General features: G+C 37.8%; 1 protein-coding gene across 1 annotated transcript; it reads left to right on the top strand.

Moving 5' to 3' along the window:
- Positions 1-11639: 11639 nt before the first annotated feature.
- On the top strand, positions 11640-23629 carry LOC148818534 (cytochrome P450 3A40-like). Its single transcript, XM_088936559.1, has 13 exons — positions 11640-11817; positions 13501-13594; positions 14284-14336; positions 15168-15267; positions 16060-16173; positions 16625-16713; positions 17563-17711; positions 18704-18831; positions 19198-19285; positions 19542-19702; positions 21003-21229; positions 21431-21593; positions 22053-23629. The coding sequence occupies exons 1-13, from the start codon at positions 11747-11749 to the stop codon at positions 22143-22145; spliced, it is 1530 nt and encodes a 509-aa protein (XP_088792685.1). The 5' UTR covers positions 11640-11746; the 3' UTR covers positions 22146-23629.
- The last annotated feature ends 2418 nt before the right edge of the window (positions 23630-26047 follow it).

Genomic DNA, 26047 nt, shown 5'->3' with positions numbered 1-26047 from the left:
TGCTGGACTGGAAGTGAATCAGAACAGAAGACTTTTTTTTTCTTTTGTTGAAAAAAATAACACAAATAACAAATAACTTTTTACCTGTCATACAAAATAATCCAAACGTTCTTACTGTGATGCCACCTAAAACCAAGTTTCAAATAAATTAATCAGCAATACTCTTTTCTAAAAGTCACAAGGAGAAATTTGAAAGTACAAGAAAACAGAAAACGTTGTTATCATTCATCCCTGTCAGTACAGTTGGTGTCTAAAAAGGATGAATGTTCAACAGAGAACGATGGTTATCTGCAATATCTGACATCATTGTATTGTTTTTTACAGTATGCCTGTAAATACTTTAAATATTGGTAAACATTGATTGTTTTACATTTTTAATTATCTAAGATGTCAGATTTCAATAAATAACACTTTAAAAAACAAAAATGCTTGTTCTTTCAAAAAATATTCTTCTTCTATAACCATTGTTATAAAACCAGCACAATACAATATCATCCCCTGCAACTCACAACTAGCAGCCCACTGAAGCTAAGCAGGTGTCAGCCTGGTCAGTACCTGGATGAGAGACCTGAGAAAAACCAAGGTTGCTGCTGGAAGAGGTGTTAGTGGGGCCAACAGGGGGTGCTCACTGTGATGGGGACACTATAATGTAAAATGGCACCGTCCTTCAGAGGAGACGTAAAACCGAGGTCCTGACTCTCTGCAGTCATGAAAAATTCCAGGGGGTTTCTCGAAAAGAGCAGGGGTGTAACCTGAGGTTCTGGCCAAGTTTCCCATTGGCCCTGGACAAGTTTCCCATTGGCCCTTACCAATCATGGCCTCCTAATAATCCCCATCTATGAATTGGCTTCATTACTCTGTTCTCCTCCCCATTAATAACTGTGTGGGGAGCGTTCTGGTGCACTATGGCTGCTGTCCCATCATCCAGGTGGATGCTGCACATTGTTGGTGGTGGAGGGGAGTCCCCATTACCTGTAAAGCTTTGGGGACCCTTTGAGTGGAGTGTCCTGAAAACTTCTTAATAAGTGTAAGGAATTATTAATTAATATTACTCATACAATGTAATGTAAACAGGAACAATTGTTGTATGTTCTATTATATATAAATACATGACAAAGCTTTATAAAACTGCTCTTTTTAGTAAAACATTACAAATGGGACAAGCTAACATGTCATAGTTAACCCTGCAGGCATCTTGCAGTTTGAATTTTCAGCACCCCATTAAACTAAAGTCAATGTCATTATAATTACCAATGCAAATTTCTGCTATTCGCTTGCTTCAAGTTTTACAATTTCCATACCCTGGAGCATCAATCCACATTTCACTAGAATTTGAACACCTCATGTACATGGGTTTTCTTGGTACCCATGAATCAGAATTAAAACAATAATATTTAGCCTCAAAGCTTAATACAAGGTCTGTCAACAGAAAATGTATTGGAAGATTTAAAATTCACCTTATTTTATAACATATATTATCTAAGATATTTTTCCCCTAGAAATTTGCAGTGCATACACAAATATATATATACTTATACATTTAATTACTTATTTATTATGATTTATTTATTTTTTATTGCTTTAAATTAAAGGGAAACTTTTAGTATATGTAAGGCCTAGAGTGGACACTAGGCTTATCACCGCTACTCTTTCAAACAATGTCATCTTTTATGACCAATTATTCAGGATCTCGATTTATTATATAACAGACTATAGCCTAGCATAAAATATAGTGTAGCCTAGTATAGCCTTGATTTGAAACTTTTGGTCCATAGAGGGAAGATAACCACCTACTGGTCCACTAACACCAGTTACAGCAGCAAACTAATTTACTTTGAAGGTTTGTTATCCCGCTACTAATTAATTTCTGAGATATTGCTTAGTTATTGTGATCTGAGGAGACCAGGCTACATGATCGTAATGTTGCTGTCAATCTATTTGGAATCAATTTTCTTTCTATATTATAATTATTAATTAGCCCACCTACAGTAACTCATTTGGTAGTTAGCAGTTAAGCCATCCAACTATCCCATCCATGTGTGAATGAAACCATGGTATCCATTTCAGAAACATGGTGGAGTAGCTTATTCCACTCTCAACAAGCCTTTAACTAAAAAAGTAATTCCTCCTGTTCTTCGTTTTAACTGCACTTCCACACAGTTTCCACCTGTGTCCTCTGGTTAGAGTTTCATTCTTGATCCTGAAGAAGCTTGTTGGGTTGTTTTTGTCTATCCTTTCAGGATTTTGAATGCTTGCATCATGGCCCCTCAGGGTCATTTGATCAAACCTAAAAAGATTCAGCTGTTTCAGCCTGTCATTATGGAATATGCCTTTAAGCCTGTGAGTGTATCTGATTGTGTGGATTGTGAATGTGGAGACCAAAAATAAGGTCTTACTAGTTCATTATACAACCCTACCAGAAAATCCCTTTATTTAAATGCTTCTCCTATCTAGATGTAAATGTTTCCTTATAAAGAAGTTAGTGAGCTCAGAAGCAAAAGGCATACTTTTGGCATGATTAGGATGAGTCTAATCCTGAGCTTTTCGACTAGACTCTCATTTTCTGTCCTTGTTTTAAAGGACCTATTCTAAGACCTATGGATGAGCACTTAGAGATCTCCGTCCATTAACTTAAAAGTGTGGGTCCAGAATTCAATATTGTCTTTAAAGCCTTTAGATCACAATCATTGTCCAGCACCCACAATCCTCTTTACCTGTACATCAAACGAAGTGAAACAGTCAAAGTCATCCACGGCATCTGTTTAAAGTATACAAAAATATCCATGAAGAGCTGAATGTTTCAACTCTGTCACTCTTTAATGGAACTGAATTCACAATGCTATACCATTTCCAACAATATTTTACTGTAAGTCTAGGTTCATTCTCAATAAGGTCCAAGATGTAGCATGTGTAATTCTTGAAACTTGGCTAAATGAGATCTTTTATGTTTAGGGATAAGAAGATGACTTAAGTGTTGAGTTGGCCAATTCAAGTTTTTCAGTATGACTGGGGCATTATCCAATATGAGTGCAGCTTGAAGGCTTTTTCTGCTGCTTCTTCACCATTGTCAAGCTTATCTAAAATTTAAGTTTCTTGCTCATACAACATTACTCCTTGAGGCCTTTTGTCAGTGGTTTTATTACCGTTCTTCTGTATAACATAATGCACCTCAATGACACAATAAAGAGCATTATCCTTCTTGCACTTGATGTTATGTATGGACTGAGTGCAAAAGAAGATGCAAAATGGACTCCACTGCTTGAGTAAGCAGTTGGTTTTCATGGTTCACACACTGTAGAACACTTCTTAATGTTTGTACTTAATAAGTCACTATACTTAGTGGGATGAGTGCGTGGTGTCCCAGTATACTGACTGTTTAGTGTTTAATAAACTTTTGTCAAATACTATAACACTGTCTGGTCTCTGCCACCCACGCAACACAACACAAACTAAACCATGTACAGTATATTCAAATATTTTTTCTGTGGTTGCCAAATCTGGCAAAGACAACCATGCATACTCAAATTCTGTGGTTCCTGATTTGGGTTTATTGTATACATTTAATATATCAATAATTTTACTCGATCAAAAAGCTTCCTATTATTGGTCTCTAAATGGTAATGCCTCGAGAAACAACAGCAAGAGCCTTTTAGTCTTTTTAGAGTTTAAAGGCTAAAAACGGTTCCTCACTAAAAAACTGATATGTATTAAAATACTTTATTGGGAAATTAAAAACATTATGTACATGAAGTGTTTTAAAAACTTTTACCTCATTCTTAATAACCTCTGCAATGTTACTCAGACTCTGTGTCAGAGGTGGTAACCTATGTAAAGCATTACAATCTGCAATACGTAACCAAAGTCATATCTTATGGTCATAACCTCTGCTCTTGTTGATTTAAAGGTGTTAAGCACAGTGGATCAAAGGTATTTAACCCGTTAAACTGCTGACTGCTGTTTCTGGCTCATGGCTCATATGTTATGTAACAACATTGTACATAATTAGCAGGTCAGCCTTTTTCTTTTTGAGTCCCCTTTGTCTTGAGCCTCATCTGTCTTATGGAAAAAATATATACACTGTATGTCTGCTGGCGAGTATCCTTTGCAGTTCTCACTACAAAATTCCAATTTTTTTCTTAGCTTTTTTAAGTAAACACAAAAAATAATCACGAATCAGTTGATCATTTCAAGTTCACAACCCCAGCATTTTTTAGCTCAATTATCAAAATTTGTTTTTGTCAAATTGTTTTCTATGAGAAACCCATCATTTTTATTTGGTCTTCTGGATCTTATAAAGTCAGGAAATTTACAATAATCTTATGCTAGAATTCCAATATAACCACTTCACAACCATTTCTGTATAAATACTGCTTCAGACGGTACACATTTTTTTGGATTTTATCTAAGTGTTACAGTTTGGAGGATTGCAAAGTAGCAGTAATGAGTGTAAGCATGATTAAATCTATACTATATATTGTAGTTTCTCATGTTCCCTTCCACAAACACCTGTTTCTATGGAATTGTTGAGCTATTATGATGACAGTATGATGATCCGTTGGTTAGCTTTGCTACCGCACAGTTCCACAAGCCTGGTGGATTACAATCACAGGCACCTGTCTGTTGCTCATTCTCCTATTTTGTATTTGTTTACAATTGGCTTTTCCAGTTTCTTTCCACATTACAAATATGTGCTGATTATATAAACATCTTTTCTAATTTGCTTTAATGTGGAAGAGTGCCTTTCTGCCTCTCTGTCCCTGTGTCCTAGCAGGGTGTGGACTACACACACAGATTTGCTCAGAACTCAGGCTCAATAGGGTTTTGAAAACCGGGTTGTACTGAAGGAAGAGAAGAGTCAATAATGGAAAATTAGAGTGTGCAGCTACAGTATGCAATTGTCAATGTTTTCATGAATGTCAGTATTTTATTTTAGTCTTAAACTTACATTCTTTTATAACTTACGGAAGTTTTCTTCCCTATTCAGTATTAGATTAAAGATTGACAAATATTAGACAAGGTTGTGGTATTATTTCTGTTTTTGCTCACTCTTTCATGTTAAATTGTTTAAAGTATTGTAATGCATACTGCCGACATTACAGGTTGTGCAAGCTGGCTTGCCAGAGCGGTGATGTCACCGCCCTTCCCTGTGAATAGCAGGGACCTTAGCCGCCAGTGGGCTGGTTCCCTGTTGAGTGACGCCAGCAGTGGAGGGCCAACCTGAGGCAGCACTGGCGAGGCCGCATACCCACGTGAACCCGAAAACACTACAGTATTCAGTTCTCCTGAGCACTTGTATGATTCCTTGTTGTTGGCTACATATCCCCATTGGACAAGAAATTCTCTCCATGGAGAAATTCTCTCCATTGTTCACCAATAGATAACTAAACTAAGTCAGTTCATTTTCTTTATGGTTTTTATTCACTCATTCATGTTTAACTCATGTAGCTTTCTAATGATAACCTCTCCAGGTTTACTAAAATTCCACAGTCTGTATAATTTGCATTAGAGTCCTATATCTTCTTTTCTTAATAGCTCTTACCTTTAAACACCCATTTTCAAAGCCCTAAGTTTCTTTGACTCTTCCCTAAGAGTTATACAAGTACAGTGAAGAACAGCCTGTAGTAACAGATGAACAAAACTTTCCTTAGTTGATCTGTACGCTTAATGTATGCACTTCTTGTCCTCCAGCTGCATTGGCCTCACTATTACACTGGATCATCACAAAGCTTCATTCCAGCAGATTATTAGTTCATGTAATGTAGTTGCATTTTTCATCTTGATCAGGCAGCTCTTTTTTAAAAAAGAGATATGTGTATTTCATATCAAGCCTTAGAAACTAACTATATTCTAAATCAACCTCTCTTACGCATTCCTTCCACTTAAAACTTAAGTTGAAAACTGAATGTTATGATAATTATGGAACAGAGAGCAGTTCTTTGCTAAAGAACGTTTGCATATGCTTTTTTAAATGGTTTAAATTGTTTAAAATAGCATTCTCCTTTTTTTAAAACATTTGTCAGGTTGTTACAATATATGATTGTTGCCTGTACACCCTTCTGATTCAGAACTGATTCTTTCCATTATATATACGTAATATACATAGTACACCAAAGTGATTAACATCTAGAAGCTTCTTAGAATCTCTTTCTTAAACACTTTCTTAAACTTTCTTCCTTATTCATAGTGCTGTGTTAGTACAAACAAAAAATGTTTTTTTTCTCACAGCGAGCAAAGTTTAATGAGTCTGTAATCTTAGAAAGGGCATTGCAGTGGCACAGTGGTTAGCATTGCTGCCTCTCAGCACTGGGGTCCTAGGTTCAATTCCTGGGTGTGGTCTCTATGGAGTTTTCCTGTGTTCATGTGAGTTCCCTCCGGGTGCTCTGGTTTCATCCCACAGTCCAAAATTATACTGGTAGTTAATTGGCTTCTGGGAAAATTGTCCCTGGTGTGAGTGTCTACAGGATGTGTTCCCTGTCTTGAGCCCATTTCGTGCCAGAGCAAGATCTGGCTACCCCATGAGCCTATATTGGACAAAACAATTAGAAAAAGGATGGATAGAAAATTAACAAAAAACCATGGCATAATGGCAACCTAAATGGATTAGCACAAAGTTAATCATTTTTTACTCCATTCAATACTCGATATTTGAGAGAGTGTTAAGTGACTATATAGTTATGATTAATGTCTTTTCAGAGTTGTTCACAATCAATTTGAAGTAGGGCAAACAAATTAAAATTAAGATTACAGTAACATATTTTTCTTTTCAGTCTATTGTGATACACGAAAGATTATGTTACACACTGTTGCATAAGGCATTGCTGATGCAACTTCATTCCCAGGACTTTTCCTTCCTGAATGACAAAATCTTGAGTATTTTACCCATTGAGCCAGTTCCTGTAAAGAAATGTAACAGGGGTGTAGCTGGTCATCAGACAGGCAGAACTTATTAAATGCTGTAACGGCATGTACATATTACACCTACAGTATGTGTGAAAATCCTGTTACACCGCTTAACCCCAGTATATAATTTTAAAAGATACATTCAATCAAATTTTTAATCTGTAAGGCCTTAAATAATAACACACACCCTCCGTAGTGTTTCCTGTTATAATGAATTTTATTTACAAAAATGTAGAATCTAGATTCGGGATATTGATTGAATGTTTTTGGTGTCATTTTAATCAAATGCTCATTCATACCCATTAAACACTGTCACAAAAGCTGTCACCTTCCTTACAGGAATTAGCTCAATGGGTAAAATACTCAAGATTATGTCATTCAGGATAGGAGAAGTCCTGAGAATGAAGTTACATCATCAATACCTGTTGCAACAGTGTGTAACATAGTTGTGCAACACAGTACCACGTGCTACTGTATATTGTTTAGAAGGACACATGATTCATTCATGTATGACCATAGACTGGAAAGTAAGATATATTACTGTTATCTTGATTGTTTTTTAAATTTCTCTCTAGACACTCAGACTCCAGCATAGATAACCATGGCCAAGTACAGAAAATTATACTCTCACCTTAAGTTTGCTTCATTGCAACAACCTTCCCTGCTGCCTTTAAGCACCACTGTACAGTATGTCAATTGTGGCTCACGGATTTACTTAATTAAATCAGTCCTAATAATAATAATAATATAATACAAGTAATTATCTAATTACTGTATATATAATGATTATGTTTTAAATTCTACACTGTCTCGGATTTAAGCTGATTTCCCGAAATGCGTGTTTTATGTTAATTTTGTTTTTATTGTAAACAGTTTTGATCAGTACATGAAATGTAATACAGTAATGATTTTGTGTTACAGAAAAGAGAGAAAATGTCATCTTGTGTCTTTAATATCCTGAAAGCTGACATTATCTTCTCTTCTGTTCTTTCTTTTGGATAAATACTTCATTGATCCCATGAGGGAAATTACAGTGCAACAGCAGCTTAGCACAGTCAACACAGCACAGTGCAATGAAATGATACAATAATACAACAATACAATACATACAATACAATCAGTACAGTCAGTGAGAAGTGCACTAAGAAGAGTTGCTCACAGTCCAGAATATACAAAGAACAAACCAGAACAGTACACAAAACGTTGTATTGCACATTATAAATATAAATATATTGCACATGTCCCTGGCATATATTGCACAAAAAACAGTTGTAAACGGTAAAAGCCAGATGTAAGCTGAGAGTTTATTGTTTAGTCCAAAAACAGGTTAATGTCAAAGTTGTCCCTGCCCAGACACAAAGTGGATGAGTTGTACAGTCTTATGGCAGAAGGCAAGAATGACCTTCTGTAGCGCTCCTGTAGTGCACCATTGTTGGATCAGCCTATTGCTGAGCATGCTCTTCATTCTCACAAGCATGGCATAGAGGGGATGGGAGACGTTGTCCATGATGGCCTTTAGTTTGGACACCATTCTCCTCTCAGCCACTACCTCCAGGTGTCAAGATGCGTTCTTTCCCTATGCAGACGACACAATTCAAGGTAGAGTGAGGAAACACTGGGAAAAAGGCATGCAGGAAACGGGAATGAAAACGGGGGGGCGTGTCCATGGAGTGCTGGTGGTCGGAGGAGGTGTGGCCAAGGCAAACGATCCAGGGATGAATCAAACAGGAAATCCAAAATGGTGCAAAAAGTCCAAGGCCAGGCGATCCATCCGAGACAGACGATTAAAATCAGAACCGGGTCAGGACTGGTAGGGGAACGGGAACAGAAACAGAAACTAAAACCATAACGGAGCCAGGCGCATCCAGGTCCCGGGCTCGCATGATGCGGGAACCAATGCAGAGCCCGGATTAGCGTCAGCGTCTGGCTTTTAGGGGGGAACTGAAAAGGTGCTGGAACAGGGAACAGGTGCGGGAGATGAAACTAATGAGAAAGGGCTGGAGCGCTCTTAAGAGGAGGGGTTGCGATCATGACACCAATGACACAGCTTGCTCTTCTGATGAGCTTGTTAAGCCTGTTCCCCTGCTCTAATCCCAGAGCCCCAGCATACCACCGCGTAGAAAATGGCGCTCGGCACAACCGACTGATAGAACATATGTAGCATCTTACTACACACATTGAAGGACCTGAGCCTCCTCAAGGAGTAAAGTTGGCTCTGACCCTTCTTGTAGATGGTCTCGGTGTTCTTAGACCATTCTAGTCTATCATCGATGTGCACTCCCAGGTACTTGTATGAGTCCTCTATCTCCATGCTACTCCCATGGATGTAGACAGGAATAGGTTGGACGCTTTTCCTCCTGAAATCTATCACCAGCTCCTTTGTCTTTGCCACATTCAATGCAGGTGATTCTCCCCACACCACTCCACAAAGCTGCTGACCAGTCCTCTGTACTCTTCCTCCTGCCCACCCTTGATACATCCCATAATTGAAGAGTCGTCTGAGAACTTCTGCAGGTGGCACTACTTTGAGTTGTATTTAAAGTCCGAAGTATAGAGGGTGAAGAGGAACGGAGAAAGAACTGTCCCCTGAGGAGCCCTTGTGTTACTCACTATCTGTTCAGACACACAGTTCTGAAGTCTCACAAATTGTGGTCTGCCTGTCAGATAGTTGGTGATCCATGAGATCATGGAGGCACCCACTTGCATCTCCTCCAGCTTCCTCCTTAGCAGTAAGGGCTGGATAGTATTGAAGGCACTGGAGAAGTTGAAAAACATAATCCTCACAGTGTTGCCAGCCTTGTCCAGGTGTGAGTAGGCCCTTTGCAGCATGCAGATGATTGCATCTTCCACACCAATACTGGGCTGGTAGGCGAACTGTAGGGTGTCCAGTGATGAACTGACTAGGGGTCTCAGGTGGGACAAGGCTAGCCTCTCCAGTGTCTTCATGACATGGGAAGTAAGCGTAGCTGGTCTACAGTCATTGAGGACAGAGGGGCGCCCTTTCTTTGATACAGGGACAAGGCATGATGTCTTCAAGAGCACAGGGACTGTCTCCAAGCGCAGGCTCAGGTTGAACAGTCGCTGGAGCATTCCGCTCAGCTGATCAGCACAAGCCCTCAAAACTCTGGGACAGACGTTATATGGTCCTGTGGCCCTATCCTGGTGAAGTCTCCTCAATTCCCTCTTCACCTGGTCAGCCTGGCCTGGGGGGTGGTGCTCATAGCGCTGTCAGTGCTGCAGGTGTTAATGGGGGAGGTGTTGGACAGTGCCAGCTGCGGGGGATGGGGAGGTGAGTAGCTGTTGTGGGTTGTAGCTGTAGGTGGCCGTGATTGTGGGGGGATGGAGGAGGTGTTGGGCAGTTGCAGCTGCAAGGCTTAGGGAGCGTTTGGCTGTGGGGGGATGGGTGGTGAGCCACAGAGGGCCCTGAATCAAACCTGTTAAAAAACTAGTTCAGGTGGGTAGCTGTGTCAGCATGCGTAGGCTGCAAAGGAACAAGTACACCTGAAAAAGGCTCCACGGCCGAAACATGTTTTCTTTCTTCTTTTTTCAGCATGGAATAAACCTATTACTTGTTCCTGTTAAAAAACTTGTTCAGCTCATTGACCATCTCCAGGTTCCCCTCTGATACACCCCCAGCCTGTTTGAAGCCAGTGATCTCTCTCTTGCTGCTCCATACGTCCCTCACCCTATTCCTTTGCAGCTTGTCCTCTACATTCCTCCTGTAGGCGTCCTTGCTCTCTCTTAACTTCTGCTTTAGTTCCCTCTGTACAAGCTTAACCTCTTCCCTGTCCTCCTCTTCCTTGTCATTCAGAAAAGCCTTCAGGTCACTGGTGATCCAGGGTTTGTTGTTGGGAAAGCAGTGTAGTCAGTAACACAATCCACCATGTTGTCTATGTCGTCTGCATGCTGCTTGCACAGCACATCCCAGTCTGGAGCCTCCAAAGCACCACGTAGATCCTCCATAGCCCCCTGAGACCATCTCATCACAGTCCTCATGGTCGCATGTTGGCTCTGCACAATAGGCTTGTATAGTGCTTTAAGCAGGACAAGGTTGTGATCTGATCTGCCAAGGGAGGGAAGGGCTGTGGAGCTATATGCGTCCTTAGCACTGGCATATAATAAGTCCAGTGTTTTGTTTTGTTTTCTCTGGTCGGGCACTTAATAAACTGGTGGAAAGTAGGCAAACTGGTGGAAATAGAGACGTGATTAAAGTCCCCTGAAATAGCCATAAAAGCGCTATGGGTTTTTTTTTTCTAGCCTGGCTGCGACTGTGTGTATGACGTCGTGTTTTTTTCCGTATTTGGATACAGTTATGATAGCTTACCTGTTGCTACAGTATAGGAAGACTCACAGAAGCCATATCAGACAGGTGCTTTAACTACCTGTCATCTAAAATACATCCATAAAAAACGATAAAATAGAAAATAAAAAAAGCCCTTTCGGTTACATTTTAAACTGTATTTTACCAAGTCCCTACTGAAGCGTAAGGCGAAAGAAAACACAACCTCTGCCTTATCTCTTTTACACTTACAAATAAATGAAGAAAAACTATACCTGAATTAAAAGTCCTATTAAAGGGAATCGGGTTGTCCAGAATATTAGAGGAGAATAATTAATGTATTGTTATACAACCTACGAATCTAGATCTGAAGTTAGTTGCCATGGAGCGGCGTAAAAGGATAAGTAAAGGATAAAAGGAAACCTATCACCTATTTTTTCTGTCAAGCCCCACCTCAAATGACACATATCTCAGAAGGTTTAAATAGTCCAACAGCGACTGAAAATCACGCGAAGACGAAAATACCGTATCGACAACAGTTCAAAAAAGACTTAAAATAAAATAAACATGAGCTACTTTCCATCTTTTTCAACAGAGACCTGGGCTCTGCTTGTTTTGCTTCTAACCTTGCTGATCGTGTGAGTATTGCCAACACTATTTCGTTCAGGATTTTTTTTGTCTGCGGTTTTGCATTAAATGTTTAAGTGTATCGAGTAGGGCCGCCACTTGGCTACGTTATTTGTCGGTCAGTTTAAGAAGGAACATGACTTTTTAATGTTGCTCTAATACCGAAATAAATTCATGGGTAAGTTGTGCGTTAAACGTTTATTAAAACGATGTCTTCTTAAATACATTACGGGACCTCACATAAAAAGTGACATTTCTATTCTGTCCATATAGTAAATAAAAACGACGGTTAATTACAGTTTTCGTTGCTTACATTTTACTTATCGCTCTAATTGTTCTACACTGTAAGACTTACGTTTTACGATTTGCGAGTTTGCTCATTATTGATGTTCATTTTTTGAATTTGTGTATATTGTAATAAATAGTATGTGTATACTGTCTTCATCCTAGTGTTTTTCAGCATTAACACAAACTTGTTAAACGTACAGTACCTGTAGGAGGTAACATATCAACATCAACAGCATATGTCAAGCCGTATTGTTTCACAGTTCAGATATAAGCACCAAGTCTCGTGTTGTACTGAATGCCTGCCCTCTGAAATAAAAGGGGAAAAGCACCAACAGAAAATGCTTTCTTGAATTTGTTACACAGGTTTCATATCAAACAAACAGTAAGGCTGAAAAGGTGATAGCATTGGTCACTATAAGTTAATTAGCAACCAGCTTGCAGATGTTTTATATTTGTTTTTTATTAAGATAAAATGTTTTCCATAATTATGAAAAATGTACAAAGTTCAAAAAGAAGAATGCACAATCGAATTATAAAACAAAACATACACCCACTCACCTCTCCACCCTGCAAAAAAGAAAAAAAACTTTTTATATATATAATATATAACACATCCTAAATATGTGTATATATATATGTGTTTATATATTATTTCATATTTATGTTTCTTGGAGTGGAAGTTTATATTTAAATGATCAAATTTAATTTACATTTACAAATTAATCATTAAATTAAACAAACAAACTTGCTGATTTAGCACACAGCTGCTCATTATTCACTGAACTATCCAGTTAGTAAACTGCTTTCAGTTAGTAAAAATGAACCCTGTATGTTAGGTATTGTTGCTCTTATTTTTTATGGAAAGTCTTCTTCTTTAGCCTTCATCCAAATACATTATTTTAATCTGCACTGAAGGCCAAGTGTGTACTTCACAGTCTGTTTCCTTCATTTGATACATACAGGATTCATCATCAGGATTCTATTATGACAAAAAATAGGGAGAAACATGGACGTCTTCATGATCATTATAAATCATTAGCCTTTTAGATATGAGTTGTTACTAAAATACATTATATGAGTATTTATAATTATATGAGTTACTTAAATAGAAAAAAATTAGTCTGCACACAGTTTAGAACAATGTAAAACCATTCCCTTCATTTCAGAGTATATTCATTTTCTTTAAAAAACATTAAAGACTGCTTCAAGTACTGTATGTACTGTGCATGTTTCAGCCAAACTGATGTTGTCAGCATATTGTACTTGTGTCTTACAGTATGTTCAGGTGAGTGTGAGAAGTGCTGACTGCTTTACAACTTTGAAATAGCACTTTTTATTTATTGCCTCTGTCCCCTTTGAGATGACTGCTTTGATTTTAACATGTGCTTTTTCTTTTTAAATGTAAGGTATGGGTATTGGCCATATGGAACCTTCAAAAACATTGCTGTACCCGGACCTAAGCCTCTCCCCTTTTTTGGAACATTTCTTGAATACAGAAAGGTGAGCTATATTGTATGTGCAGTGTTTTGCTAGCTGGGTAAGTGAAAATTTGTTAAATGTTAAATTAAACATCATGCATGATTGCATGAATACCAAAATGAGTGACTTCACTTACATATTATGGATTCTAACTTTTTTGGTATCTTAAGGAAGGAAGCTTAAGTATCTTAAGGTTGTTGATTCATTGTTCATTTTGTTTTATCGGTCCTTCCTTGAATCTGTTCTAACCTTTACCCTGATCTGTTGGTTTGGCAACCTGAATCTGAGAAGCAAGAACAAACTGGGCATTCTTGTGAAAATATGTCAAAAGGTCATTGGTGCTGATCTTCCAGCCCTCTCCTCCATCTATCATACACATGTTTTGTGAAAAGCAAAATCCATCTGTGACAATCCTTCACACCCCTTGTTTAATAATTTCTAGTTACTCCCATCAGAACGCAGATACTAACTCCAGATTTAAGTTCTAATTATTTCATGTAGCCATATCATTATTTAACACTTGACTTCCTATGCAAATATGTATGTATATTGTTGTTATTGTTCTTTTCTTCTGTCCATCTGTACACCAAGTCTGTTGCTGTAAAACAACTAAAAAAGGCTCTCTCTCTCTATCTTGCCGTTAAGAACAAATTACCTCTTCCTTTCTCACTGTATATGGAACAAATGTAATTATAAAACATCTTTTCTAGGGTATCCACAACTTTGACATGAACTGCTTCAAGAAATATGGAAAATTGTGGGGGTGAGTTTCATAAATGTGGATAAGCCTGGAGGTTTTTGCACACTGACCATACTTGTCAGGGATGTCACCATGTTTTTACTTATCACGCATACCTACTACGCTACCCTAGTACATTTATAATTACATATTTAATCTCGGAAGGGAAACAGATGTTGTCTGTCGATCTCACAGTGCTTAATGCTGAGCCATCCTTCTCTTCAGAGTTAAGAATTACATGAGCAGATTCCATAGTTTATTACTGCGTTCACTGATGCAGAAGGAAAACAGCTTTCCAATGAAAAAGTAGTGTTGGGATCTCCTTCAGTCCCTCACTGTCAATGGTTTTTAAAGGTAGGAGTTCCTAACTAGTCCTGGGGGACAATGCTCCTGTTGGGTTTCATTCCAGCTGAGCTCTTTACTTTGAGTCTATAATAAAACTTGGTTTAAATCAATTTAATTAATGTTTCTCGACAGGTTAATAAAATCTGGAAATCGTGTATGACTTATCAAATGCTTTAGTTAAAACCTCCAACATATTTAGGAACTGGAAGTAAATAAAGAGTTCAAATGAATCCTGTTGAGTAAATTACAGGTACAATTACAGAACTGAGAGCTGAAATGAAAACCTGCAGGTACAGTATGTAGGTCCGAATGACCAGTTTTTTTTTTCTCTGAAAGTTGTCTGGTGATTTCTTTACTGCAAATACTGAAAATACTGACACAAGACTCCCCCCAATATTTTTTACAATGCAGTTTTTTGATAATTGAGATTTAACCATTTAAAGGAAATCTGTAAAATGGAAAAAGCAGATTTTTAAAGTCCCAGATTGTTTATTTTGTTGTTCTCTGTAGGTTTTATGATGGCAGGCAGCCAGTAATGTCTATAATGGACACTGCAATGATCAAGACAATTCTGGTCAAGGAGTGCTATAGCCTCTTTACTAATAGAAGGGTAAGTCCCACTACTTATCACCTTTTCTACTTCAGCCATTGCGAAAGCTATGGGAAGCAAAGCTGAGCACCCTAATTATGCACATATCCACCTGTTTTAATTAATACAATTCATTACCTTACAGGGCTTGGAAGAATATCACTACACTTCTAGTAAGTGTGTCCTGAGCACAAAACACCAGGAAATTGCAATCCAGTACAACACAAAACTTTTTATTCACAGTACAGAGAACACAAAAGACAAAGCAAACAAAAATTGAATTCTTCTCAAGCTCCTGTTTTCTGTAGTCTCTCTTGCATGGTTCTTCCTATTAATACCTGGGCAGTTAAGCTGCTTATGACATGAAAACCAAATACTCGATCTTGCAGATTTTATTACACAGGGGTCTGTCAGTAGCTTCCTTCTTCACTCTGGTACTGAGCACAGAGGTCCTGTTCTCTTTCCTAATGGGAAATGTTGGAATGGATCCTTCCACTTTCTGATTTTTAGCTTTTTTACCTGACCAGTTATCTTTCTCCATTTGGTCAGGAGACAAAGGGCAGTAGTTCATTTTTCGCTACTTTCTGGGGAATGTAGTTCAGACAAAATGTTACCTCTTGTCTAAACCTGCCTTCCGTTTACTACTATATATACAGTATGTGGAATTGAACCTTGGTCTATGAATGTTTTTGTTAAAAATGTGTCAGATAAGTAATGTTTCATGAATAAATTGGAAGAAATTACAGTATTTGCTCAGTTCTTTCCACAGACAAATGCAACATGTTTTCAGTGATATATCTGTTGTCTGGTTAGAATTTCGGTCTGAATGGTCCACTCTATGATGCCCTGTCCATTGTTGAAGATGAAGAATGGAAGAGGATGCGCAGTGTCCTCTCCCCATCCTTTACCAGTGGACGATTGAAAGAGGTCAGTGTTGTGTTAAGTGCAGTCCAATTCCATAGTATGGCTGTGTGAACAGGTATAATTTTAATGACATGGTATACAAATTGAATTTCTTGCTTAATTATAAAACTTTAATAAAATACCAGGAGGTTATTTTTATTTAGTAACTCATTTTGTTTAATTGTTAGTGTTTTATTTGTGTTGCCATTGTCCTTGTTCTTTGTTCACAAGGATTTTACATTATAAAGCTGCAAACCTGATTGACATGGGGTTCAGTCTGTCCAAAGTGTGATAACTTTCATCAAACAAACTATGTTTGAGTAGCACATAAATACAAAACACTTTAAATTATTCTCACTTTGAAAAGAATAATAATGCTGTTTGGGGTATAACCGTACAAACAGTGCTGTTGTATATTGTATGTTCAAGAGTAAAACATTTCCTTGTTGTACTGAATCCTTTAAATTTTTTACAGATGTTTCCAATCATGACTCACTATGCCAAAATTTTGGTACAAAGTCTACAGAAGAAATCTGACAGAAATGAACCAGTACAAATGAAAGAGTAAGTAAGGACCATATGGTGGTATTACAGATATATACAGATATCTATATACTGTAGGCATACATGTCTGAATGTCACTCCATGTCAACCATACATAAGTTAATGTCTGTAAGTTAATTTGTTTTTCATAACAGTAGTCAAACCTATAAGAATTTATGCTATAATAACATCTAGTGCCGTACTGCAAGCTGAGTGAAAGGAATTTTTTATTGTAAGAAATTTTGAAAATTTAAACAAGACTTACAAAAACTAAGAAACATACAAAACAGCACAGAAAAACAAACAGCTGGACAAAGAAAAATATCTCACACTTGCTTTTACCTTTTTACTTTTCTTGTTGAAATAAGAAAAGAAATGAATTCCATGATAAAAGGGTTAATAGACTATTTGAATGTGTAAAAAAATCAGGAATATGTACAAAACATGGTCTTTTTCAAAACCTTCATGAAAGGGACTCTGGAGCCACTAAAATCACTTTACAGTGCTTGTCCTATAGAAATGAATCCCCTCCATTGAGATTGCGGAGATCTCTTTGAGGCAGCTCCTGAAACTAGGTATTAATGACAGATTTACATTATTTAACAATATTTTTTTACCACAACCATTCCGAACAATCGGTGCTGATTGTTCTTCCTTTGTTAGTTTGAGAGCTGGCTCTGGGGAACCAAAGATTGTTAGGTCAGGATCTGAGGGCATATTCTTCTCAAGCAGGTTTAAGTAATGCTAAAATGATTGGGCTTTTAAACTGATAGGGTATGTTTTTTAAAATTCAGTTAAGGGGAGGGTTCAGTTAAAAACAAAAAATTTAGCTGCACTCATGTTTTGCTACAAAAAATTATTCTGTTCTAGATTCTTTGGTCCATACAGCATGGATGTTGTTACCAGCACAGCTTTCAGTGTCAACATTGACTCTCTCAACAACCCCGATGACCCCTTTGTGGCCAATATCAAGAAAATGCTCAAATTCAACTTTTTACACCCTCTTCTTATAATTATAAGTAAGTCTCTATTTCTTACATTGTAGAGTTGGAAGCTGTCAACAAAGCAACAAACAACAGTATAGTTAATTCTATAGTGAAAAGTAAAAACAAAAAGATAAAATACACATTTTGGGTGTGTAGCCTTCCTTGGGTGCGTAAAGACGAAGGCAGGAATCAGAGACAGAAAGGGATGGGTCAGAGAATAAAAATAAGCAAAAGGTGACTGGAGACTTAAAAAATCACCTTTTTTTCAAATATGCATTGAAATAATTTGGAAATTTGTGATGCCTGAAATGACTTACTTGACTTTGTCTGAAAGATATGCTGTTTGGCAATCTCCAAATCAAAATAATGTTCCATATTTTGAATTATGGTGCCCAGAACTGACCACAGTGTTCTACGTGAGATCTTAGTGCATTCTAAATCTTAAGCATCACTGTCCAGCTTTTAAATTCTGTGGTTCTTACAATATATGCAATCATGCTTTGCTTCCCCACATTGAATTGAGAAGGACAAAAACAAACTAAATAAACAGCCACATCCAATTTGGGTGTAGTACAGTATCTTGAAGTTCTGAATCCCTGCAATATGTGTATGTTCCTACTTTCAGTGAGCACTTACTGATCAAAAATTTCATTTACCACATGTCTGCCCAGTCCATATTGAAAATGATATTGATGGGTTAACTCTTGACAGAGTAGTGGCTCTGTGGCTAAGGATCTGCGCCTGTGGCTTGAAGGTTGTTAGTTCAAATCCTGTGGCCGGCAGAGGAATCCTACTCTGTTGGGCCCCTGAGCAAGGCCCTCAACCCCAACTGCTCCAGGGGTGCCGTACAGTGGCAGACCCTGTGCTCTGACCCCAGGCTCTCTCCCTATCTGTGTGTCTCATGGAGAGCAAGCTGGGGTATGCAAAAAGATAATTCCTAATGCAAGAAATTGTAAAGGGTTAATAAAGTGATGTTATTATTATTATTATTATTTTACCCAAACATCTACTTTTTTTTTGTTTAGGTCTCTTCCCTTCCCTTACCCCATTGCTGGAAAAACTAGAGGTTACTCTTTTTCCTCGCTCAGTAATGACCTTTTTCTATGACTCTCTTCGGAAAATAAAGGCTGATCGTCATAAAAATGTTCACAGTGTAAGTGCTAAAAATAAAACAAATATTCTGGCTGCCATTTCAATTTATTTTATGCTTATTAACCTCTTAATAACAACGCTAAAAAATAAAAACAATTTCTGTGTGTTTTTGTCAATCATATCATTTGTTTCACCTTTAAAGTGAAAATGAAGTGAAAACCCAGAATGTGGCGATAGCCTTCAGTGGGTCATTCAAGTATCTTGCCTCTGTGGTTTAAATGAAATGTGCTGGTGTGATGGAATTTGATTTAATGCAGTTATTAAATTAAACATTTTAATAATAAATCCTGTCAATGACACTTTCAACTGTTTGATTTTAAGACTTAATATTATTGTCTTTAACATTTTCATGGGCCTTTTCTTTTAGAATCGAGTGGATTTCTTGCAATTGATGGTGGATTCACAAATACCAGATGAAGCAACTGAGACCAAGGAAGGAGAAAAGCCACCTAAAGGTACAGTGTAAACTTGGCCAGAAATGTGTTACACTCAATAATCTCAAATTGAGACATCTGCTTCTCTGAATCATGTTATCATTTTATGAGATGTTTTCTGATGTATGGAAACATTTCTCCCTCAGTTTTAGGTTTCTTTTTTGCTATCTTTGTTATGGCTGCGATGATATTCACAGACTCCTGATGTTGTTTAAATTAAATGCTAAATTGTGTTTCAGTTCTGTCTGTCTTCATTTTCTTCACCTTTTCTCTACAGGTCTGACAGACCACGAGATCCTGTCTCAGTCCATGCTGTTCATTTTTGCCGGCTACGAAACTACTAGCTCAACTCTTTCATTCTTGGCTTACAATCTAGCAACTAACCCAGATGCCTTGAAGAAACTTCAAAAAGAGGTTGATGAAGTTTTTCCAAACAAGGTGAGAGACAGTTTTACACAACTCATTGTATATTAATTTGGTTAAGTTTGTGTTTAGGCCAAGAAATTAATTCCATGTATCAGGAAATAACAAAATGCATAAAATGAAGATGTCAAGTACTGTAATTATATCTAAATAAAGCAGCCATATCACTGCACCTCACAACTGGCAATCCACTGAAGCTAAGCAGGTATGAGCCTGGTCAGTACCTGGATGGGAGACCTCCTGGGAAAAAACTAAGGTTGCTGCTGGAAGAGGTGTTAGTGGGGCCAGCAGGGGGCGCTCACCTTGCGATCCACATGGGTCCTAATGCCCCAGTATAGTGATGGGGACACTATACTGTAAATAGGCACCGTCCTTCGGATGACACGTAAAACCGAGGTCCTGATTCTCCGTGGTCATTAAAAATCCCAGAGTGTTTCTCGAAAAGAGTAGGGGTGTAACCCTGGCGTCCTCGCCAAATTTCCCATTGGCACTTACCAATCGTGGCCTCCTAATAATCCCCATCTATAAATTGGCTTCATTACACTGCTCTCCTCCCCACTGATAGCTGATGTGTGGTGAGCGTTCTGGTGCACTATGGCTGTTCTTGCATCATCCAGGTGGATGCTGCACATTGGTGGTGGTGGAGGGGAGTCCCCATTACCTGTAAAGTGCTTTGAGTGGAGTGTCCAGAAAAAGCACTATATAAGTGTAAGCAATTATTAATTATTATTATTAATGATAGCATTGCTAACCAACCTGATCAAAAAGGGTGGAGATTTTGGTAAGTGAATGTGATCCATATTGATCTGTATTGATTTAGAATTTACCTAGTAAAACCAAGAGTGAAATACATCAAAGGCAGTCAACATGCAAATGGTTCACAAGAGTTGCTGAATTAAGCTTGAGCTCCGTTCATTTTACTTGGCAGCTGTGACTTAATTCCTCAAAGCAGTAGCACACAAATACAAGCAGCAGTGTGTCATTTGGAGTAGGGCCAGGAGTGACAGGCCAAGACGTCCATGGATGTCAATGAATGGGTGACTGTGAGTCCTGTTGTCTTGCAGTGATGTCAGTGATTTTCCTGACAGAATTTACTCTTCAGTCAGGCTCTGTGGAGCATATCAAAAGATAAATGGATTTAATGATCAGGCTGGCTGGCCACCACCATTCTCTCCCTGTTTTACAGCAAACATTAATGTGAGCCAAGAAATAAATAAAAAAATAGGTTGGGCACCTCTTAGTGAATAATTAAGAAGCACCTATTGAATGATCAAGTAAATGATCAATTATCCTTTCCTGTTTGTGCTCTTGGTAGGCTCCAGTGACATATGAGGCACTGATGCAGATGGAATACTTGGACATGGCACTGAATGAGTCTCTCAGGCTGTATCCCCCAGCAGGGCGAGTGGAAAGGGTTTGTAAGAAAACGATTGAGATCAATGGGGTGACCATCCCCAAGGGAATGGTCATCATGATTCCATCATATGCTCTGCACCATGACCCTGAGCACTGGCCAGAACCTGAAGTCTTCAAACCTGAGAGGTAAAGTTGCTTAGACACTATATACAATATACCTGAACTGTGATGCAGCTATGAGTGGAGAAAATATGGTCTATATAAAATAGAAAACAGGTCTCTTTAGTCTGTATAGATATAAACAAATCTGCATTATATCCTTCCATCTGAGTGATATGTTTAAACAGATTTAAAAACTGTTCACTCAGCTCTTCGTGTTTTTTTTAGGTTTAGCAAAGAAAACAAAGAAAGCATAGACCCATATGCCTATTTGCCATTTGGAGCTGGACCTCGGAATTGTATTGGAATGAGGTTTGCCATCATCGTCATGAAAATGGCAATAGTGCAGATACTTCAGAATTTCAACATTGTAACCTGCAAGGAAACTGAGGTGAGAATGGCCGAAATAACTGAAATGTTTTTAACCTCTTTAATTCCCTTCTTATTTAAAATTTGTTCTTAAGCACAATCTTTTATGTCTGCAAATAACTTATTAACATTCATGAAAAGTTGGTGTTCTTCATATAAATGCTTAAGGGTTATTTTTTAAAGATTGTATTTATAATATTTACATGTGTAAACAATGGAGAATCATGTTAAAATCAAATAATTGTAGTTTGTCATAATTTATGCACCCTTAATCTAATTGTCTGAAGTTTGTTGTGTGTATCAAATTCCTCAATTCACTGTCTTTAAGTTATTATATACATTTGAATACAAAACTACTGATTTGTAAACCTTTTTCTTGTAAAGTGTAATTTCACATATAGTATGAAGAAATGTCACTCCTGTAAGAGAGCAATTTGGAAAGGATTATAGCAATTTATGACTTTCAATAATGTGTCCTCAGATCCCACTTGAACTGGATAATCAAGGATTCATCGCACCCAAAAGACCCATAACGCTGAAGCTTGTCCCTCGCACTCTACACCTCGAGGAATAACCAGCCAGTATCACCTTCTCTGGCATCTGATCAGCAGTTTAAATAATTAATAACAGACGTGACAGAATAATCAGAGAATTTTAGAAAGAAATCAGCTTTTTTATTACAAAAGGTTTCTACAGAAAAAATAAATGACAAATATATACATTTTAAAAAATTTCAATGAGAAAATGAACCAAGATGAGTTTTATAGATAAATTTGTTTCAAGATTTTTAGCCTTGTAGAAAACAGTGCTGTAAAACCATATACACCATACAATCAGTGCCTTGTATTTGTTTTTGGTTAGATACAGTATAGAGAAGGTAGTAGTAGGTTTTTTCTCTGTATTCCTTTAAATTATGAAAACCATCTAATTATATAATGTTTTATCTTACTGAGATACAGACATCCACATGTCATTTTTAGGTAGGATAGTTTTGGTTTAATCCACTTGGTTAAATGGCAGCTGTCACGGAACAGTTCTTTCCAGGCCCTATGCAGATGACACAATCCGGAGAAGTAAGGAAACACTGGGGAAAAGTCATGCAGGAGACGGGAATGGAGACAGGGGGCGTGTCCTTGGTGCGCAGGTGTCCAGGGGGAGTGAGTCCGGGGCAAACAATCCAGGAAGAAGTCCAAACGGGGAATCCAAAACACAAGCATAAGTCCATGACCAGGCGATCCATCCAGGAGATTAAAAACGGGAACTGGGTCGGGACCGGCAGGGGGAACAGGAACAGAAAGTTAAAAACATAACAGAGCCAGACGTATCAGGACCCGGGCTCACATGAACCGGGAGTCAATGTAGAGCCCCAGTTATCGTCTGCGTCTGGCTTTTAAGGGGGAACTGAAAAGGGGCTGGAATAAGGAACAGATGCAGGGAATGAGGCAGAACGAGGAAGGGCTGGAGCGCCCTTAAGAGGAGAGTTAGCGATCGTGACAGCAGCCCCCTGGCCCTAGGACTAAAACTTCACTTTTTAAAGGAATATATTAAGAAATTAAAAAAAATATAGTTCAAATTCTTCTTTCTCTGTATCCATTTATTTTTTAATCACTGGAAAAACCTTGGAAATGCTTGCTTTCTGTATGAAGATTTTAATGCCTTAAACGTAGTATGGAAGTTATTCACTGAAGTATTGTAGGAATAATGACAAGAAGTCAGACTCAGCAGTTCCAAATCATAATCATTACTGAAATTAGCTACTGTATATACTATGTCCAGTACTAAATACTATATATAATTTCACATTTGTCTCATGCCTCCCACCTCTACCCCATCTCCATCTTGCAGCTACAGTTTGGTTAATTCCTTTCTCTAAATTGGTTTTGAGCCTTCTAGTCTTAGGGCCAAAGGAGTGCTCCCTAATAAAGTGGGTTGAGCCAAAACTAATTTTCTACCTACTTTTTACATAAGGCTTTGCCTAATAGTTTAAACCAGAAGCATACTGCCTTGTTTTTTTGTTCGCGTTGAGTGTACAAATGTTCACAAATAAAACATGGTACTTTACCACTTGTCTGCAGTTGTATAACTTGAAGGCAAAAGCTGATAAAGAAAGTAATAGCAGTAGTGTATACAGTATGCTGGGGCAGTGTTTCCTAAATTCATTTTCACATGTAGAATACTGTTTGTATATATATTGCGATTATCTTTGCGTCCAGCTGGAATACCACAGGTTGTGATTGCAAGAAAAGCAATTATTGCACTTTGATACATAAACTACTAAAGCCTTCTAGGTATTTTAATCAATCCTGTAGGCAGCTACTTTGTTAAAAGGTCTAGCTGTATTATGCCCTGGCAAGTATTCCTCAGCTCTTATTTTTTAGTGCCGTAATGATAAGGCTCAGCAGGAAAGAGGATTCATAACCTTTTACATATAATAAAGCCCTGATACCTTATCAGGTATAGAGACGTCTTGTCACGCAACAGAAAATGAGGCTGTGTTCTCCTTTTACAAGCATATAAAACATGCCTCAACAAGTCCCTTTTCAAGCTCCACACTGTATGTCTAAAGTGAGGGTTTTACACTAATAACTCACATTACAGCATTATTCCTGAGAATGTATTGGTAATAGAAATTAAACATTTAAGCACAGTTTAATTTAAGTTGCCTAATTAATCACAATTTAAATTTCCTTTTTTGCTCTGCAACCATTATTTAATTAGTATCCTACAGTCAGATTTGTTGTAAAATCTCCTGACTCGTAAATGTTATACAGTAACAACATCACTTAGTTCTGTTGTGTAGCCTAACACACCCAGTTACCATGCAAATCTTTAAATCTTTAAATGTTTAGATTTATTTTTAATATGGTTGATAGCAATACTGTTTTTTCTTGTTTGTCACTTTTGCAACAACCTGAAAAAAAGAATAATAAAATAGTGAGACTTTATATAAAAAGACACTTGATACTTAAAAAGATTAAAAAAGATACTGGGCATAAAATGCTTGATACTTGATATAAAAGATACTTGATATAAAAAGATACTTGTATAAAAAGGTGAACAAAACTCTTTTTGTATTATTTTATTGGCTGAAGTCTTTATTCAAGTCAAATCACAATCAATGAAGTAAAATATTAATACTAATTTTAATGTTCACTAATGTTTAATGTTAGTTGGTTTTAGTTAACAGCAGTCAGTTCATGTAATAATATTGCATTGGATATTGGGCTGCACAGCACAAGCGAGATGGTTACAGTGCTACTCAGTGATACCCTAAACAACATCCACTTACACTTATTTTATTTAGTTTATTGTGTTGTATAACTGTGAAAGCACTCTGTGTCAACATGTGAAAGGTACTAAACAAAAAAGAAAACTTAATTGAATTCAATAATAAACAAGAAGGAAAGGAAGTCCAAAAGGGCAGAGCTGCAGTAATCCGGTCAGCAGATGTTGTTAAAGAAGTGTGGATCATGGACAATAGACGGAGTATGATGTAGGATGGTGATGATGATGATTAATAATAATAATTGCTTACACTTATACAGCGGTTTTCTGGACACTCCACTCAAAGCACTTTACAGGTAATGGGGACTCCCCTCCACCACCACCAGTGTGCAGCCCCACCTGGATGATGCGACAGCAGCCATAGTGCGCCAGAATGCTCCCCACACATCAACTATCAGTGAGCAGGAGAACAGAGTGATGAAGCCAGTTAAGAGATGGGGATACTTACTGTAGGAGGCCATGATTGGTAAGGGCCAATGGGAAATTTGGCCAGGAAGACGGGGTAACTCTTTTCAACAAACACCCTGGGATTTTAATGACCACAGAAAGCCAGAGCCTTGGTTTTACATCTCATCCAAAGGACAGAGGCTTTTTACAGTATAGTGTCCCCGTTACTATACTGGGGCATTTAAACCCACACAGACCACAGGGTGAACACCCCCTATTGGCCCCTCTAATACCTCTTCCAGCAGCAACCTTAGTTTTTCCCAGGACGTCTCCCATCCAGGTACTGCTGAGCTTCAGTGGGTTGCAGGGCAATATGTATTACATGTTATGGGGTGCAAGTCCTAACATTACTGTATACTATACAGCACAGGTCATCAAATAATAATTCACACACAATTACAATGTGCATTTTTGTTTTACGTTGCCTTATAAAGTCAATTTTAGACTAAAAATATTTGAGAAAGCTGTTTTTGTTGTCTTATGTGGTATATAAAGGAATGCTAAAACTATGTCTCAAATTTCAATATTGCAGAGAATGGTCCTGGGTTTCTTTTGTTTTAAAAACATCATTACAGTCTCTTTTGTATTTGAGGTACTTTTTTTGTATTATTTACATTTTCCTCTTTCCCAGCAGTAAAGTTTTTTTCCACATTGAGACAACAGCAGCTGTTCACCGAAGGTTTGCTCCTGAGTCTAAATATTTTTCACAGGCAGAGGGGTTCTGTGAAGCTGTTTTTTGAGTTT

This window comes from Atractosteus spatula, chromosome 18 (assembly GCF_055471065.1).
Source record: "Atractosteus spatula isolate fAtrSpa1 chromosome 18, fAtrSpa1.hap1, whole genome shotgun sequence".
Classification (NCBI taxonomy): Eukaryota; Metazoa; Chordata; class Actinopteri; order Semionotiformes; family Lepisosteidae; genus Atractosteus; species Atractosteus spatula.
The sequence above is the reverse complement of the archived record's forward strand: the minus strand, read 5'-3'. Positions and strand labels throughout refer to the sequence as shown.

Bases quoted from the DNA above. Each gene is read 5' to 3' on its own strand.
- LOC148818534 (XM_088936559.1), top strand. From the start codon at position 11,747: ATGAGCTACTTTCCATCTTTTTCAACAGAGACCTGGGCTCTGCTTGTT. The intron at 14,337-15,167 runs GTGAGTTTCATA...TGTTCTCTGTAG, and splicing joins AAATATGGAAAATTGTGGGG to GTTTTATGATGGCAGGCAGC. The intron at 21,594-22,052 runs GTGAGAATGGCC...ATGTGTCCTCAG, and splicing joins TAACCTGCAAGGAAACTGAG to ATCCCACTTGAACTGGATAA.